This window comes from Chlorocebus sabaeus, chromosome 14 (assembly GCF_047675955.1).
Source record: "Chlorocebus sabaeus isolate Y175 chromosome 14, mChlSab1.0.hap1, whole genome shotgun sequence".
Classification (NCBI taxonomy): domain Eukaryota; kingdom Metazoa; phylum Chordata; class Mammalia; order Primates; family Cercopithecidae; genus Chlorocebus; species Chlorocebus sabaeus.
Window position 1 is genome coordinate 95,912,565 of NC_132917.1, and position 20,055 is coordinate 95,932,619.

The 20,055-nt window shown below is 38.3% G+C and overlaps 2 protein-coding genes across 9 annotated transcripts in view; both read right to left on the reverse strand.

The window, feature by feature from the left end:
• CCDC138 (coiled-coil domain containing 138) overlaps positions 1-16,957 on the reverse strand; it is a 103,734-nt gene extending 86,777 nt beyond the window's left edge. For 5 of the 7 annotated variants that reach the window (XR_012095405.1, XM_008008335.3, XM_008008334.3 and 2 more), the window contains exons 1-7: positions 16,779-16,946; positions 15,614-15,671; positions 15,042-15,156; positions 12,199-12,326; positions 9,559-9,740; positions 6,685-6,843; positions 2,747-2,866 (exon numbers count right to left, since the gene is read on the reverse strand). Coding sequence is in view for 5 of the 7 variants with exons in the window: in XM_008008335.3 (XP_008006526.3) it covers positions 2,747-2,866; positions 6,685-6,843; positions 9,559-9,740; positions 12,199-12,326; positions 15,042-15,156; positions 15,614-15,671; positions 16,779-16,871 (855 nt within the window). In the remaining 2 variants the exon portion in view is untranslated. Of the gene's footprint in view, positions 1-2,746; positions 2,867-6,684; positions 6,844-9,558; positions 9,741-12,198; positions 12,327-15,041; positions 15,157-15,613; positions 15,672-16,778 lie in introns of all 7 variants that reach the window. The other 2 variants (XR_012095406.1, XM_037994246.2) reach the window with 2 other exon arrangements.
• Positions 16,958-18,809: 1,852 nt separating this feature from the next.
• LOC103241220 (E3 SUMO-protein ligase RanBP2) overlaps positions 18,810-20,055 on the reverse strand; it is a 69,111-nt gene continuing 67,865 nt past the window's right edge. For both annotated transcript variants that reach the window (XM_073023166.1, XM_073023167.1), the window contains one exon: positions 18,810-20,014. In XM_073023166.1, the coding sequence (XP_072879267.1) occupies positions 19,709-20,014 (306 nt within the window). In that variant the 3' untranslated portion in view covers positions 18,810-19,708. The remainder of the gene's footprint in view (positions 20,015-20,055) is intronic.

Below are 20,055 nucleotides of genomic sequence, written 5' to 3' on the forward strand. Positions count from 1 at the left end.
CCCCATAATTATGCACAATTATGTCAATTAAAAATAATTTTAAAACCCCATTCGATGGAATTCTTAAATTCAACTGATGTGTTTTTTAGTTTTCAAATTTCAATTTAATTCCTTTCCACAGACTTACTATTTAGGCAAAAATGTACCTACGCTAGGAATTCTCTAATGAAGTTGTCAATCTATTTTTCTACTTTCTTGAACATATTAATCATTATTTTAAAGTCATTGCCTGTTAAATGCGGATCACTTGCAAGTATGTTTATATTCTCTGGGGTTTTCTTCTTCATTTTGAGTTATGCAATTCTGTCTTTTGATATGCTTACTCATTTTGTATAGAATGAAGGACATATTTTCCTCTGCTAGGCATTTAAACTGAGGAGTAAGCACCTTAATCTCATCAGGAACTGCACTTAATCAAGGCCAGGTTTCAATTTAAGAAAGTTCTGTCTCCCTCTAATTCACCCAGTCCCAAGGCACAACCCTGCTCCTTTCAACTGAGATCTTGGGGTGTTCACTGGGACTATCTCCCCATGATGAGGCTTGAACATTAATCCTTTCCTCCTCAGTTCGGCTAGACTTAACGAGAAATGCTTTTAAATTATTAGAAAATGTATATCCAGTGTTAGCATAAATTACTGTGTAAGTCAGTCACAGAAATAACATATCTTTTTCTTCAGCAATTTCAAAGTACATGTCATTCATCTGGCCAGGAGCTGGTTAAATATGCCCATGGTTTGTTTTTATAAATACAGTCGTTTTGGAACACAGCCACACTCATTCACTTATTGCCTATGGCTGTTTTTGCACTATGATGGCAGAGCTGGGTCACTGAAAGAGAGACCACATGGCCTACAAAGCCCAAAATACTTACTATCTAGTCCTTAACAGAAAAAGTGAGCTGATCTCTGATCTATTCTTAGCAAAGAAACCATAAAAAAGCATTCTGCCACATTTTTTCAGTTTGTACACATTAGCTCATAAATCCAATTATCAATAGGTCCAAATATTTAATAATCCACATATCCACCCCAATTACCACACACTCATGCAACCACATGCAAAATTATTAAGGATTACAGAAACCTAAGAGATGGGTATGGGCAACAGTTTATCCAGCTAGGAATTCTTAAAATCCTCACGAGAGAGTGGTAGAATGAGACTGTAATGAGAAAAAGTGGTCTCTCCAGGGATAAAGTGGGATTCCAAACAGACAACAGGCCATCAAATTCATAGTCCAATAGTAACAGTCATAAATGAACTGAGGAAAGCCAAAGAATTAGAATCAGGTGAGAAACAGGGCACCTATGTATCACTGCCAAGGAGGAGGATCACAACAAGTAGAGATTAAAGGGAAACAAAAGCAGAAACAGAAAAGGACAGCTGGCAAAGGAACTCCGGGAGAGTCTGAGGCTTAAGTTACATTTTATAATCCGTACAGATTCCCAGTCCAATGCTTTCATTTTCAAAGTGACGGGGTTTACTCCAATTTCTGCTCCAACATCTACTCCCCACACAATCTAAAAAATACATAATCATTCTCTTGTCTCTCTTTAACATAGGCGCGGTGGCTCAAGCCTGTAATCCCAGCACTTTGGGAGGCCGAGACGGGCGGATCACGAGGTCAGGAGATCCAGACCATCCTGGCTAACACGATGAAACCCCGTCTCTACTAAAAAGTACAAAAAACTAGCCGGGCGAGGTGGCGGGCGCCTGTAGTCCCAGCTATTCCGGAGGCTGAGGCAGGAGAATGGCGTAAACCCGGGAGGCGGAGCTTGCAGTGAGCCGACATCCGGCCACTGCAGCGACAGAGCCAGACTCCATCTCAAAAAAAAAAAAAAAAAAAAAAAAAAAAAAAAAATACTCCTTTACTTTCACATCTTTCTGCCAAAAACTGGCAGAGGGAAGGAAAAAACTAGACATAACTCACAAAAATATTTATGTTATGCAACTTTGATATTATGTATTAATCTAAATTACAATGCTTTTTTTTAAATTTTTTTTTTTTTTTTTTTTGAGATGGAGTCTCGTTCTGTCGCCCAGGCTGGAGTGCAGTGGCCGGATCTCGGCTCACTGAAAGCTCCGCCTCCTGGGTTCACGCCATTCTCCTGTCTCAGCCTTCCGAGTAGCTGGGACTACAGGCGCCCACCACCTCGCCGAGCTAATTTATTTTTTGTATTTTTAGTAGAGACAGGGTTTCACTGTGTTAGCCAGGATGGTCTCGATCTCCTGACCTCGTGATTCACCCGTCTTGGCCTCCCAAAGTGCTGGGATTACATGCATGAGCCACCGTGCCCGGCCTACAATACTTATTTAAGTATACTGCAATGTGATACCAGTTTATGACCATGAGAACACGAGCAATGTGAAGGTCTGAGTCTAGCAAGATGCCTAGGATATAATAGACACTCAAAAATAAATGAATGTTAAATAAGTAGTGATAAATAATAAGTATTGAAGCCAGACATCACTACCTAAAAATGTAATTAGTTCTCAGGTTATCAGGTTTTTTTCTTTTGCTTGTCTTTTTTTCCTTTGCCTGTCAGTTGGTTGCAGAACAAAGAAAGAAAGAAACCAAAGAGTTGAAGAATATTTTATTTACATTTGGAAGTATTTTAAAATAAAGCTAACAAATGTAATCCAAATTTTCTCTAGCCGAAACGTGTTCTAAGGCTGACTTTAATTTGTTGTATATAAAATATGGTTCTTAGAATGTCTTATGTCCAATATACATTAAAACAGGTCTTACCTGTTTTTTTAAGGTATCATTCAATTCTTTCAATGCATCAAAAGAGGACCTCAGTCTCTTGGTTTCTTTATTCTTTTCTTTAAGAATTTCAGTTAAGTGTTCAACTTCTGCATCATGTTGCTAGGAGGAGAAAAAAGAAACAACTCTGACCTAAAACTTGTAAGGATTGTACATCACCAATACTATGAAACATGAATTAATTACAAGTAAGAACTCCTTCAATCACAAAACCTTTAATCAGCGTATTTAAGCACAAGTGACTAGTGTGGCAAATAATTTATAAAAACCATGCAATCTACCAAGATAACAACAAAACATCAAAGGCATTTACAACACACTTATTAAAACATATGAGCATTTACAAAGTAGCAGTAAGTCTATTTTCTGCTTCTGCTCAGAAAAATCCACTCACACAAACTCACAGAAATATTTTGTTTGACATCATGGAATAATAAAACAATAAAGAATTTCTGATACTCTTCAAGAGATAAGTAAGCTATTTATGGCTTTATAAAGTGTATAATTTACATTACCCTTGAGAAATAAAAGAAATCTTTTATAAAACCAACTAATTTCTTGTCCTCATAAAGCAGCTAAAATTTTTGATGCCTGCTTTTCATTTCAAAACATGTTAAATACATAATACAATTTCTGAGCCCCAAACGATTTGACTCTTCTTAATCAGTTTTAAAAATAACTCAAATCAACTTCCCCTCTAATTACATTTAAATGGGATAGCATGTTTTAGATTTTAAATGCGAACACTTAATAGTTTCACCTTTCACTCTCAACCTACTCACAAAGTTTTAAAACAAGTCTCTACAGGAAATAAAAAAACTGAATTAATTCCCTCCTTCCAAGTAATGATATAAATATGATGAAAATAAGGCAATTATCTTTATACTTAATAAAATAGATACACAAATCTAAAGAGAGAGAATCAAGAACACGACTAAAATGGAGATCAGAGAATCTAAGCATCCTTTAGCCCTATGAAAAAAATCCAATATTCTAAGAAGTTAATCTTTGTATGATTTTACTATATTAATTCCTTTAATAACTTGGGATATAGTCACAAATAGTTATTTTTAAAACTAATATTCTCATTGTCCAATTTTTTCCATATCTAAAAGATATTAAAAACATATGCATTCCATTTCTGGCACAGCAGGATAAGCTCAATACAGTCTTCTCCCACTGATTACAGCGAAAAGCCCTAATTAAAACAAAACAACTAACTGACAACTGTGAAAAGAAAAAAGGGGAGGACATTGTGATGGGAGAGCAAACTTGTTGAAGCAACTCTCAAGGGTAAAGTTTCCTGCATTTTTGTTTTTCCTCTTCTGTCAACATTTTGCCGCAGGGTGGGTCCCAGACACGGAGAAGTAGAACAAAAACTTCCACTAGCTGGGCACAGTGGTACACATCTATAGTCCCAGCCACTCAGGAGGCTGAGGGACGAAGATGACTTGAGGGTGCAGTGAGCTATGAGGACGTCTGTGAATAGCCACTGCACTCCAGCCTGGGCAACACAGTGACTCAGTCTCTAAAACAATTAAAAAAAAATTTTTTTTTTTAATTTCCACTAAAGCTCTAAAACATGTCCACTGAAGAATGAGAGAAAACCAGTCTTCCTGCAGGAAAATCAGGAAGAGGGGCCCCTACGAGCCAGAGTGTAGGGAGAATCCCGCAGAAGAGAGACTCAAAGAGGATCCTCTCGCTCTGGTGTTTACTAACCTGTACAAATTGGGCTCACCTTTGAGCCGCTCAGGCACAGGACAGACCAAAAGCAGTAGAGCAAACGCTTGGAGAATGGAGCTCAGTTTAAAACCATTACCTAAGTCTTGGCTAACACTTCAATGCCTCTTTACCCGCACAAAAAACACCCAGAGCAGCACCGCAAAAGCTTTAAGAAATGCATCAGGATTTTAAACTGTTGACCCAAGTCTCAGACCGACCTTTAAGAGGCACAGGCACAAGACAACTCCACAGCAACATTGCAAAGGCTTTGAAAGCTGAACTGAGATGAGGGCCACTGCCCAGAGGAGGTGAGGAAAAACTGAGGCCTGGCCAGGCACGCCTGTGATTCCAGCAGTTTGGTAGGCCAAGGCAGGTGGATTGCTTGAGGTCAGGAGTTCAAGACCAGTCTGACCAACATGGTGAAACCCCATCTCTACTAAAAATACAAAAAATTAGCCGGGCATGGTGGTGGGCGCCTGTATTCCCAGCTACTCAAGAGGCTGAGGTAGGAGAATCGCTTGAACCCAGGAGGTGGAGGTTGCAGTGAGCTGAGATCGCACCACTGTACTCCAGCCTGGACAACAGAGCGAGACTGGCTCAAAAAAAAAAAAAAAAAAAAAAAAAAGGGAAGCCTAAATCTTATTGGGCTGAATGCTTTAAAATCAACATTCTCCAGAGGGTAACAATAGAACCCAAAATCTATACATTAACCAGAAGGTCTTGAATATACCCTAAAAATCACCGAACATACCAAGAACCAAAGAATGTGACTAAGCCTCAAGAAAAAAGATAATCAACAGATCCCAATCTCGAGATGATACAGGTGATACATAGTTTTTAAACTATGCTTCATGAGGTAAAAGTAAATATATATAAATGTAAATATAAACACAGAAATGCTTATGAGAAAAACAAAAATAAATGCTTTAAACAACTTGAAATTTTAGAATGTATAAATATCAAAAACAAAAATTTCACTAGATGGGCTCAATAGCAACATGGAGATTAAAAAAGAAGTAATGAACGTTAAGATGGATCAAGAAATTATCTGAAGAACACTGAATAAAATAATGGGAAAAAAGGAACGGAACCTCAGAAATCTGTGGGGAAACAGCACAAGGAGTCACTGGAGATCCAGGAGGAGACAAGAAAGTGGAAAAAATATTTCATGAAATATTGGCTGAAGATTCCCCAAATTTGGCAAAAGACAGACATTTCCAAATTCAAGAAGCTCAGTTAACCACAAACAGAACAAACTGAAAGAAAACTATGTCAAGAAACACTGTAAATAAACTGCTACTGAAAACCAAAGACAAAGAAAAATCATAAAATGATGCTATTAACATGACATTCTGGAAAAGGCAGATGTACTGGGACAGAAAACAGGTCAGTGGTTGCCAGGGGCTGAGGCTGAAGGAAAGGGATAGCTACAAGAGAGCGTAAGGGAACTGCTGGTGAGCTGAACTATTCTTGATCTTGATGATGGTTGTGATTACAAAACTGTATGCATTTTTCAAAACTCACAGAAATGTACAACAGACAATGAATTTTACTCCAAGTAAGTTATATGTACAGTAATGTATGTCTTGATATGAAGCAAGGTATATTATCCCACTTATATAATATCCTTGTCAAAAATATTTTATCGTTAGGAAGCAATCAGGAAAATCCACAATGTGACATATAAGACTTCTGGCCTGAATTCTTCAAAGGAAAAGCTCACGAAAAACAAAAAAGCTGAGGTTAAGTGCTCTAGATTCATAGAAACCAAAAAAGATATAACAACCAAATATAACGCACGAATCTTGTCTAGTTCCTTGATCAAACAAATGACCCACCCCTACAAACAATAAAAGACATACTGAAGACCACCTGAAAAAGTAAATATGGACTATAAATAAGTTATTTAGTTAGCATTAATTTCCTGATATGCTAATAGTCTGGAGAATGTCTTTATTCTTAGGAGATACATACTGAGGTACTTAGTGACAGAACCATGATTTTTACAAACTGCTTTCATATGGATCAGAAAAAAGCATGTCTGTGTGTGTGTGTGTGTGTGTGTGTGTGTGTGTGTGTAGGTGTGGAGAGAAGGAAGGGAAGGAGAAAAAAGCAAATGTGGCAAAATGTTAGTAACTAGTGAATCTAAGAAGAAAAGAAGAAATATACCACTCTAACATCAAAGGCTATACAGTTACCTCTTTCATAATTTGAAATCTTGTAAGAACCTCTTCTTCCACACCTTTAATTTTACTCAAGGCATCTTCATGTCTGAAAAGCAGCTGTTCTCTTTCAAGTAAAAAACGTTCTCGCTTTTGAAGTTCTTCAGCAAACTTCTGTTGTGCTGCAGTTTCACACTGTATCAAAATGGCAGATTTTAATGCTCTTGAAAAGTCACAAATTCTGCAAATTATATTCCTATTGGCTAACATTGTGGTTTAACCCAGTGGTTTTCAGGAATACAGGGGTACCTAAGGACAATCTGGATTATAGTAGCTAGACTAGTATAGCAAGTAAACTTGTACAGAAATTATATCTTGATTTTAAATGATAACACACTATAGTAAGAGTCCACTGCGATGATGCAAGAGAATCTGGGGTCCAAAATGGATCAGCACTACGCAGATTTAGTTCCCGATCCAGTTTAAATTCCATGCTCTACTTCCACATCACAGTCCACTATTTTACCTATACCCTTCCCTCCCTCACCTTGTTGTCTATCACCTTGGACTGAAAGAACGAGGCCTGGATTCGCACACTGACTATCTTCCCCGGCCCCATGCTACTCAGTTCAGTACCACTGGAGAAAAAAAAAAAAAATCACACACCATGAAAAGTGGCCCCATTGCAAATTCATGGTCTCAATCCTGTACTAGATTCTCAATGCAGTCCAAAAATCTTTTTATATGTTCACAGCCAGCTCTCGCTCGCTCACTCTCCAAAGTGTCTATTTTGAGCCTTCTCCATTCTATTAATTTGGAATACATCATGTCCTATATACCACTCTCTGTGAATAGCCTCGTCTCTAACTTCATAGGGAAAAAAACAGAAGACAAAGTCAAGTCTAAAGAGTCTATTCAACATCCCCACCAAGGTGACGGGGATATCTATTACCTCAAACATTTATTCTTTCTTTGTGTTGAGAACATTACAATTCTTCTTCTCTAGCTACTTTAAAATACACGATAAATTATCATTAACTATAATTTCCCTACTGTACTAGTAAACACTGAAACTTACTCCTATCTAACTGTATTTTTGTACCCATTAACTAACCTCTCTTCACCCCTGCTAGCCTTCCCCTCCCAGCCTCTGGTAACCACTATTCCAGCTCTATTTCTATGAGATCCATTTCTTTAGTTCCCACCCCACACAAGTGAGAACATGCAATGTCTGTCCTTCTGTGCCTGGCTTATTTCTCTTAATATAATGACCTCCAATTCTATCTATGCTGCCGTGAATGATAGGATTTCATTCTTTTTATGGCTGAATAATACTCCATTGTGTATAGATACCACATTTTCTTTATCTGCCAATGGACACTTAGATTGACTCCATATTTTGGTTATTATGAACACAGTTGCAATGAACATGGGAGTGCAGGTATCTCTTCAATACACTGTTTTCTTTTTTGGGGGATATACCAGCGATGGGATTGCTGGATCATACAGTAGTTCTATTTACAGTTTAAGGAACCTCCAAAGTGTTTTCCACAGTGGCTGCACTTACAAAGTAAATTTTAAAGTCAGATTAAACTATAGACTGATTAAACCAGTTAATCCACTGTACTTCATTTTTTTCTTATTAAACATCTTTATATTTGCTACAAATGACAGATACATCCTTGCGATCTTGCCTATTCTTTTTTATCTTATAAAGTGTTATCAAAGGAATCTTCCTAAAACCTGACTTTTTACTCTGACACTCCTTTCCCTAAAAACTTGTAAAATACCCAGCCTGAGTTTTCATCATTTTCTTTCCTTCACACAGGCTAATTAATAAATGCACAATTGGACAATCACTGCTTTTCAGAACACCTCTCATTTACAATTCCTTATACCTGGAATGACCTTCCCACTATTATCTTTCTCAGTCAAAGACTAGACTAAGTCTCTCCCTAAACTTTTCCTGGTGATTTTAGGCTAAAATAATCTTTTTCTAAAATGCTATGGTAATTACAATCTGAATTATTTTGACAAAACAAGATACTGGTTTTAAAGAAATGCTTAACTATTTCATGTGTTTCCAATGGGAAGGATTTCAAACAGATGGTGTGCATTACATACACTTTTGCTTCCTTCTCTACTTCTCATGGATGCTTAATATATAAATTATACTCTTTAGGCTGGGCGCAGTGGCTCACGCCTGTAATCCCAGCACTCTGGGAGGCCAACCGGGGGCAGATCACCTGACATCAGGAGTTCAAGACCAGCCTAGCCGACATGGTAAAACCCCAACTCTACTAAAAATACAAAAAATTGGCTGGACGGGGTGGCATGCACCTGTAATCCCAGCTACTCAGGAGGCTGAGGCAGGAGAATCACTGGAACCCAGGAGGCGGAGGTTGCAGTGAGCCAAGATCACACCACTGCACTCCAGCCTGGATGACAGAACAAGACACCATTGCAAAAAAAAAAAAAAAAAGAAATACACTTTAGAAACAAAAAAACCCCAAAGGCAGATATAAGCGAATGTTAAGAGTTCAATTTTGATGAGAGTTGACAAGAGGACTCTTCATATATAAGTACTTAAAACAATAAAGCTAGAGCATCTACTTCAAAAAGCATACTTTATCAGATTTTATCGCTGAAGTCAGGATGGGATGGGAATCAAATAAAATACAAGACAGTCTGAAACACACACCTACAAATAAAAACGCCACCGTCTCTATTTTATCTCAGCCACTGTATTTTTCCCTTCCTTAGTCCCTATAATTTGAGTTTGTCCCCTGCTGTCCTTGTCTTGACAAACTTATCTAAAGTAACTAAAATGAAATATAGACAAATTTTGTAAGTGTTTGGTTCTTAGGACATAAATATTTCTGAATTCTCGATTCAGTGTTTAGTTCTTACCTGCAGTTTCAGATGTATCTGAAATAATTCGTCATATATCTGACTGATCTGATGTGGAAGTAAACTCCGCTTGTCTGATGCTTTAGATTTGGGACAGCTGACAAGTTTCAAAGGAGAGTCACCTGGATCACTACAACACTCAGTCCGAGGTCTCCATGAGGGCGTATTAGTTGGCAGGGCAACTGCAAAGAAAATAACATTTGCATTATAAACTTTATTAACTTACTGTTTCAAATATTTTCAGAGTAACCTTTAGGAAGAGATGCTTTAAATACAAATTATAACATTAAAAAGTTTCAAGAGAGACAAAGAATAATATAGTAAATATGGTAAAGTGGTAACATCGGAAAATGTGGGTGAAGGGTGTACAGGAATTGACTGCACTATTTTTGCAACTTTTCTGTAAGTCTGAAATGATTTCAAAATAAAATACTTTAAAGGACATAAAAAGACACTAATTGCCAAGAAATGGAAAGTAACCTCAGAAACCCCTAATCATGTTCCCCTCTCTCCCCTAAACCAAATGTATCACTAACACAAATGAATGTTAAATGCTGCTTTACTTTGCTGTTTAATCTCCACTACTTCCATTTTAAAAGTCCTTGCTTTGACTGCTTTTATATTATATATGTCATTATATTAACATAATTTCTATAACCTCTTCCTTTAAACAGGTTCACAAATCTTCACTGTATACCCTATTTTGCAAACACTGTATACAGTGTCCTCCTACAGGTGGAAATTTGAGCTGCTTTGGCTATACAGATGCTACACAGTCTTGTACATGGCTTCTGGTGCACAAGTTTAAGAGTTTCCTGAGGGTATGTAAGTAGTAGCAAAATTGCTAGATCACAGGGTATATATGCAGTTTCAACTTTACCAGTGATTCCAAATTGTTTTCCAAAGTGGTTGTATTAATTTACTCTCCCAACAGCGTAGATAAGTGAGTTCCTCTTGCTTGATATTCTTGCCAACACTCTACTGTCAGAATTTATTTTCTGCTAACAATTAAGAGTATAAAATGCCCTCGCTCAGTGGTTGCTTTTTTTGTCTTTGTTTTTTGAGACGGAGTCTCGCTCTGTCGCCCAGGCTGGAGTGCAGTGGCGCTATCTTGGCTCACTGCAAGCTCCACCTCCCGGGTTCATGTCATTCTCCTGCCTCAGTCTCCCAAGCAGCTGGGACTACAGGTGCCCACCACCATGCCCAGCTAATTTTTTTGTATTTTGTTTAGTAGAGATGGGGTTTCACCGTGTTAGCCAGGATAGTCTCGATCTCCTGACCTCATGATCCATCCGCCTCGGCCTCCCAAAGTGCTGGGATTATAGGCACAAGCCACCACGCCTCGCCTTTTTTTTTTTTTTTTTTTTTTTTTTTGAGAGAGTCCCACTATGTCGCCCAGACTAAAGTGCAGTGGCACAATCTCAGCTCATTGCAACCTCTGCCTCCCGAGTTCAAGTGATTCTCCTGCCTCAGGCTCCCAAGTAGCTGGGACTACAGGCGCCCGCCACCACGTCTGGCTAATTTTTTGTATTTTTAATAGAGACGGGGTTTTACCATGTTAGCCAGGATAGTCTCGATCTCCTGACCTCATGATCCGCCCATCTCAGCCTCCCAAAGTGCTGGGATTAAAGGCGTGAGCCACCACGTCTGGCAGACGTTCAGTGGTTTTAACTTGCACTAGACTCATGGAAGCCCCAGCTTTAAAAGGGGAGGGTGGGTGTCTTCCATTATACTTCAGTATGAACAGACAATGGAGAAGCAAAAATAAAACATAGTATGAATTTTTTTTAATGAAAAGCTTCACTTCAGTCAGTTCAGCAAATGCCCTAAAAGTGAAAGGCATATTCACAGAGCTCTACTTGCCTGTTTAGGTTCCCGACTCACCAATCCCTGGCCTGAACATTTCTTAATTTTGTCTACTTTCAAGTATGAGGTTGGTGCAAAAGTCATTGCGGTTTTTACCATTACTTTTAATGGAATACAAGCAACATTTTCTTTATACCTTATCCCATGTTTTCCACTGCGAAAATCGACCATATAGCAGGAAACACAAGTCCAGACAGAATTATTTCTCACCTCCCTCAAATGCTGAGAACAATGAGACAAAGGAAAACGAAGGAGAAGGAAAAGAGGAAAATGAATGTTGTTGTGTGTAGACCATAATCCTGGCACCTCTATTATCCGTAATATCAACACGGCAACTCGGAGTCGTGTAGCCCAGAGGGTGAAGGGTGCCATTTGCGGTTGTCCAGTCCTTGAAATCCTGCCACAACTATGCAATGCAGCCAGATACACAGAAAACTGCTGGTAGGTCAGTGCCCAGAAAGCCGTACTTTAAATAATCTGGAGTATTTTCTCAAAATACTGTAGTCCAATACTATCACAGTCATTTACTCAGTTACTAATTTATTTGGATAAATTTTGAGGGTACAGGAATATTACTGAAAAATAATGAAGTTTAATTTCCTCTGGTCCTTTAATTTAATAATAAGCACAGTAACTATCTCCTGGCTTACAGAAGTTCAGAACACAGAAATATGCAGACTCTTGGGGGCCAGTGTTATTACCAGGAGGAAAGCTTCATGTACTCTATTTGACAAAGTTACTACTTAATTAATTGTTCTAAAATATTTATTTTACCTTTTTCTATTTCTTTAAAAGATTGCTTGGTTATTTTGGAGGTACTAACTCTATAATCATTTTCAATTAACTCTTCTTCTGTTTCCTGTTTCTTCAAATCATGGAAAGAATCCAGTTCATCATCTAGGCTTTAAAAAAATAATTGTATCACAGCAATCTAGAAGTTTACTACAGCATTTTAAAAAGATAAAACTGCTTTTCAAATATTAACAGCATAACAACTGAGAAAAAATGCAAAAACATTTTTTAAACTGCAAAATGTAAACATGTAAAAAGGAAAAATGTAAAAAGTAACAGTCACGGATCATTGATAACCCACTACAAGACATTTTTCTACACATTAAATAGACAACTTAAAATGACATATACCTACCTGTGGTACACTCTACAGCTGAGGAACACTTTATTTTGACTCCCAATAATCTGTTGTTATTTATAAGGTAGTTTTAGCCAAAATAATGAATGTTTAACATAAGAAAACTAAACCTAAAGAAATCAAATAACTGATGGGTGACATAACAAGTAGAAAGTGGAGCAGAACTAGAATCCCAGGTGTTCTCTCCAAAAAGACAATCTGAGTTGAAATTTCTAGAATAGTATTGTTCAAAAGCAATATAACACAAGTCATATAGGTAATTTAAAATGTTCTGGTAGCACATTAAAAAACAATTTTTAAAAATACTATTTAATATAGTATATCTAAAAGTTTATCATTTCAACATATAATCAATGTTAAAAATTATTAAGATATAACAGGCATGGTGGCTCATGCCTGTGATCTCAGCACTTTGGGAGGCTGAAGTGGGAGTATCTCTTGAGTCCAGGAGTTCAAGATCAGCCTGGACAACACAGTGAGATTCCGTCTCTACAAAAAAAAAAAATAAATTAAATAAAATAAATTAGCCAGGAGTAGTGGTACACATATGTAATCCCGGCTACTCAGGAGGCTGAGGTGAAAGGATCATTTGAGCACAGGAGTTGGAGGTTACAGTGAGTTACAATTATGCCACTGCACTCACAGCTTGGGTAACAGAGCATGACCCCATACCCTGCAAATCCACATACACACACACACAAAATTAAGATATTTTACATTATTTTATCCATGCTTATTTATTTTTTGAGAGGGAGTCTCGCTCTATCACCCAGGTTGTAGTGCAGTGGCACGATCTTGGCTCACTGCAACCTCCGCCTCCCAGGTCCAAGCAATTCTCCTGTCTCAGCCTCCCGAGTAGCTGGGACTACAGGCACCCACCACCATGCCCTGCTAATTTTTGTTATCTATGCTAAGTCTTAGAAAGCCCGTGTGTATATGACAGTTACAGCATATGTCAATTCAGACCAGCCCCATTTCAAGTACTCAATAGATACATGTGGCCTGTTGCTACTGTGCTGGACAGCATAGTTTCAGACCAGATCACAACTAGGGGTCCAATGTTATGAAAATCTTCATAGTCCAAAACCTTTAGATTATAGTTCAGAATTATACCCAGGTCATTATTTTAAAAATGATAAAACTCAGTTAAAAAGAAAATAATTTCCATGAATTTATTACCTTAAAAACAATTTTCACTTTCCTTACCCTACATTCAACATAGCTCATGTCTAAATCCTAAATCTAGATCAACTAGATTTTGTAAGTGCAAAATGAAACAGTAATAACAATAATGATAATAGCTAACATTTGAGTACTTATTATTTACCCAGAACTGTTCAGTGTATTACACAGATTTAACTTATTTAAGAAGAGAAACAGAAAACTGTATTAAAAAAAAGTCAAGCTCCCAAATACTAATTATGTTAGTAACATACAGATAATACTTTAGGTATAATTATTTTTTCTCTCCACAATTATCTCAATATTTCATTTTATATACATATACATCTTTATTTCAAAATGCTTACTCCTTCTTGATACCCATAGCATTTCTTTCTGCCACATATTTTTGGCATTAAATAATATCCAACTTAGATCTTTATTTTACCTTAGCTTCCACTGTTTTTTGTACTTTTTCCCCATAGTAAATAGTATCTTCCTTACAGAATGGCAACTTCTTTTAATCCAGCACTGTAGTTCCCATCTCCCCAGACTGCCTTCTTCAATCTCTCTCAACCACCTAAATAGAATGTGTACCACACTACCAGACACACCAGAGACAGTAAAATGCTGCTGCCTAACAAAACTTGTATGGCAGTTTTTTTTGTAGTTCCTTTTTTTTTTCTTTCTTCAGGACAGAGTTTTGCTCTTGTCAACCAGGCTGGAGTGCAATGGCGCAATCTCAGCTCACTGCAACTTCCACCTCCTGGGTTCAAGTGATTCTCCTGCCTCAGCCTCTCAAGTAGCTGAGATTCCAGACGCACACCACCACGCCCGGCTAATTTTTCTATTTTTAGTAGAAACGGGGTTTCACCATGTTGGCCAGGGTGGTCTCGAACTCCTGACCTCAGGTGAACCACCCGCCTCGGCCTCCCAAAGTGATGGGATTACAGGTATGAGCCACCGCACCCAGCCCATAGTTCCTTTTCTAAACATTTTTATTTAAAGAAAGGGAGCAGAGTCTGCATTTGGGTCCCGGATGAATAACCATAAAAATATTTTTTCATCTTTTACATTATATAAATAATTTTCCATTATGCTACACTAAACATAATGCTAGGTCTATGCTTTTATTACAGAGATTCTCAGTAAAAATTAGTAAGTGACTCGCTTCAACTATTTAGCAGGCTCCAGACTGCCTTATACTTGTTCTCAGGAAAGAGCAAAAATATAACTTGCCCTTTTCGCTTTCTCTGTTTCTTGAGATACTGAGGGGGTAGCAACAGTAAGTTTCAGGGTACTTTACCAATTCACATTTACGCGCTTGAATAAGCTGCACAATGGTGTTCTACAATGCTTGCTTTCATCAGAATATTTTAATGATGAATCAACTTTATCTCCAGAGTAGATATCCAAATCACCTGTCAACGACAAATAAACCACGAAAGATTACCAGAACAATATATCACAAAATATCTGGCACTGGCCACAAGTCTGAATAATATTAGTTTTAAAATCTTCTCTCTCAAATTATTTTTTTCTTTTTTGAGACTGAGTTTCGCTCTTGTTGCCCAGGCTGGAGTGCAGTGGCGCCCTCTCGGCTCACCACAACCTCCGCCTCCCAGGTTCAACGGATTCTCCTGCCTCAGCCTTTCCAGCAGCTGGGATTACAGGCGCCCGCCACCAAGCTCGGCTAATTTTTTGTATTTTTAGTAGAGACGGGATTTCACCGTGTTGGCCTGGCTGGTCTCGAACTCCTGACCTCAGGCGATTCGCCTGTCTCGGCCTCCCAAAGTGCTGGGATTACAGACGTGAGCCACCGCGCCCGGCCTCAAATTAAACTTTTGAAACCCCCAAATATACAAAATACTGGCTTACCTGGGGAGGTTAGAGTTCTTCTCTTACATTTAGACTGATCAAAATTTGAAAAATCATACTAAAAAAGAGAAAAGATATTTAATTTGTACTAAGACTCAATTTACTGTTTCAAAATATTTCCCTACAAATTATGTATTAATTACAAAGGTTAGAGTGGAGAAATCCTGTAGACACCATCTTAACCAAGTGATCCAAGTTAATATCATCAATAATCTGACAAACCAACACCATGTGCCTCCCCACAGCAGACCACACATCACTCATCTCATGCTCCTGCCAAAAAGGCATAATCAATCTAACGAAGAGGCATCCATAAGATAAACCCAAATGGAGAAACATTCCAATAAATAATTCTTACACTTTCCAAAAAAACCAATCTTACAGAAAACAAAGGCTGCGAACCTGTTCCAGATTAAAGGCAACAAAAAGGACAATCAAATGCAATCAATGCTGGTTCTTGGATTGGATCTGCACTAGGAAAAAATTTTTCCTATAAAAGGCATTATCGAGATAATTGCTGAAATTTCATATGAACTCAAGATTACCAAATATATCAATTGTAAATTTCCTGAAAATATTACTGTGGTTATTAAAAGAGAACGTCCTCATGCTTAGGAAAACACACAAGTTATTTCTATCTAGAGGTAAAGGGGCACGATGCCTGCAAATTACCCTCAAATAGTTCAAAGGGAAAAAACGTGTGTAGGGAGGGAAGAGGAGAGAACGAATGGTAAAGCAAATGTGGCAAAATATTAATTTGTGAATGCAAGTGAGGGTACAAGGGAATTATTGGTACTACGGCAGCAACTTTTAAGTCTGAAATTATTTCGAAATAAGCCGCTTTTGAAAAGCAATTCAACTGTTTTCTCAACTCCACTCACATCACTGCAAAAACAAAAAAGCTGAATAATACTTTCTCTAACATCACACCATGCCCAGTATACCATGAACACAGAGGCATAGGCGAAGTGGCGACCCTGTGCCCCTGCAGCGCAACGCCCGCCCCTCCCGCCCGCTTCCACGAGGCCCGAGCCGCAGCCACCGCTGGAGTGCCGGGGCCGGGACCAGAGCCGCTGCGCGCCCCCAGGCCGGCTGCGCGGGGCACGGGGTGAGCCGCTCCGCAGCAGCAGGACCCCAACCGCGGACCTCGGAGCGGCGGCTTCACCTCGTCCGCGCAGCTGCCCCCGAGTCCGTAGCGGCTTTTGAGACGCTCCACTACTAAATCCTGCCCCGGAGGCTTGACGACCCTCGGCTCCATAGTACACCGCAACCGCAGCGGTCTCCCCGGGAACCGCGTTCATCAAACCCGCGGCGCAACGCGGCCGCGGTGCGTCACGACGTGCAAGGCCCCGCCCCCAGAAGCACGCAGGGCCGCAGGGAAGGGGCGGGGCAGAACTGGAGAACCCGGAGAAAGCAGCCAGGTTTGACCGCGCGTCCTCCAGGTCTCTCGTGCTATCGCTGCAGACCTCATAACTTGAGTAGTATTGCATCTCCCCGCGCTAGTGCCGCCCCGGCCGCCTGGGTACCACGGGTGGAGGGGCACTGAGGCCCCACACCTGCCTGCAGCGCTCCGCTTCAGCTCCATTTAACCTGTAAGTTTAGTGTGCGTTTGCGCTCACCATAGACCTGTCGTTCCATCAGAAGTGGCCTTTGCTAACTGCCATATAAAAGAAAAACCAAGACTATATCTGAGCCAGGAGTGGTGGCGCGCGTGTAATCCTGGCTGCTTAGGGAGCCTGGGAGTTACATCTACTCTAGGTAACATAGCAAGACTCTCATCTCTTTTTTTTTAAAAAAAAAGGAAAGCTGAGCATAGAAATTGCAGATTACCTCTTTTCCTGTGTTCCATATGGGGTATAACCAGGTATTAAAAAGAATAATTAGAATGTAAGCTCCCTGAAAACAAACTTTTGTTTTTTGAAAAGATAAAAGCTTTTGCCAGTACCCACAACAGTGCTAGCCACAGTATACATCAACCTGAAAACCTGTTAAACAAAACTGAGGGAAACTGTACAACCACTTCATTTCTCATTCATACAATTACAGTGGTGTAATATTTTACTTTTCTAAGTTGTGACTGTCAGCTGCATCTCTGGACTAATAACTCCTAAAGTTTCTGGATTAAAGTTCCCAAATGCCCAAGTTTTATAAAATCTATACTTAAGCAGTTATTATCTGAAAATTACTTAAGCCATACTTTTTGCCATAAAGTACCACTTAAGATGTACAAATAATGAATTACTTTATTCTATCTTTAAGCAGATTTCAGTGAGACAATATAAAATCCAGTTTAAAAGGAAAGATACATATCGTGGGTTTAGACCACATCAGTGATTAAATAACAAAATCAAAGTCCTTTCCTGAAATGTGACACAAAGACTTTCTCATAAATGCCACACAAGCCACTGTTAAGCATCTTTGGAATACTAATACTAGAAAAGTCAGTTTACATGTCATTTTGTCAAATTTTTGGTCAAAGTTTAAAGCTTTTTAATTTGTAACTTTAATGCTTTAGGAAAGCATAGAAATCTGTAAAAAATCTCTTAAAACGCACTTGCATTGTTAAGAATTTATTCCAAAATCATGACGAAGGCATCAGCTGTCTCAGCTGAAAAGTTACAACACACTTTACATCAGTTTATATTACATAGATTTCCAAATAAGCCAATTGGAAATATTTAGTGTAAACATATGTAATTCATGGTTCTTGAGGAGGTTTATTTCAGGTATCTGGCTTTGTGGCTGAGTGGAATGGTGATGGTATACCATCACTCATTACTCACACAACATCCCTCCCCTCTTTTGAACAGTTACTTGCTTTAGGATACCCAATTTCCAAATCCCCATGTAACAGGGAATAAACCTGTCTTTCCTCACTAAATAAAATGAAGTAATTTCACCAGAAAGAATGTGTTCTTTGGGTGGAAGAGAGTCAGTATTCATAATTGCAATATACAGAATTTTGTGTTCTACCTGGATTCTTTATAGTTCCATATCGAGTAGGCCAATAAGAACATCCTCTTTAGCAATTTGCCTAACATTTGATACAAGCCATTTCCAAATACATTTTCAGTGTATATCAAACTTGAGAAACTAGCTCTGGAAGTTAGGCGGCAGTTTGAATTTACTGCCTCTGAACTGTCCTCCTTTAGAATAACCAGAAGCACAAGTAATGAATTTTTTGAATGTCAGTGGCTCTTATGAATTGTCATTTTATTTCTGCTACAAAGTTTACCAGAAAAGGGTACTGCAACAATCCTGTATAAAGCAAATCTTTAACCAAATAACATGGCATAGACTTTCTAAAAATATTCATACTTTATCACAATAACTATAAGGAAAAATTCAATTTCTATCATCAGAACCAAGCTGCAGTTTCTGAGGTAGTAGAGACAGATGACAGAAAAGTTTAAAACAAAACCCCTAAAGGAAATAGTCAACTTGTTTAAAATGTAAAAATTAATTGAATACCTATGAAAGAGCATAGGAAGCTAGGTATTTTAAGGAAGGAAGGTACACTACTTACAAAGTTAACTTGTAACCACACAGGAGGTGTAAAGATTCTAGAGAAGAGCACTTTGGTTAACTCTGTACGTTCTGTGGCTCTACCCATTGATAAATGAGTCTCTAGGCATAAATGAGTACACCAATAGTTAAGATTACCAAATATATTTCAAATCTAAAGTAAAATTATCCAAGTTGTGGTCCCTTTATTCAAATGGTAAGTATATCCATGCAGGAAGTCCAAATATCTTAAAAGGAATTAAAATTAAATTGCATATATCATATTCCTTCAATAGTTTGAGAAGGTCTATTGCTTTTAACAAGATTAGTATTATTCCATTTTAATACAAATATGTCAGGAGTACATAAACACAAGTACACCTGAAATACACCAGTGTTTAAACTTTTATTTCACACCATGCAAGGTCAATGATAACATATTAAAAAGTGACAACAGCTATAAGCTGCAATTTTACATCTGTACATCAGAAACGTCCATTTTCAAAAGCTGAACATAATTATCAAATTGTAATAACTAAGCTTCAATTCAACTGCTTATACAGATAAAATTTTCTATGAAACACAATGATTTTATATCTGTCCACATTCTGTGATAGTTATTCTTCGACAAACAGACCCTTTGGGAGAACCAAATGATTCAATCTTTTTCACAGTATCCATGCCATCCTTAACAAACCCAAATACTACATGCTTAAAGTCCAAATGTTCTGCTTTTTTCAGTGTTATAAAAAATTGAGAATTATTGGTATTCTGGCCTTGATTGGCCATAGATAGTAAACCAGGACCAGTATGTTTCACATCAAAATTTTCATCTTCAAATTTATCTCCATAAATGGACTGTCCGCCTGTTCCATCATGTTTGGTGATATCTCCTCCCTGAAAAAAAATGTATAACAAAAGTTTTAGAAATTTTTTCA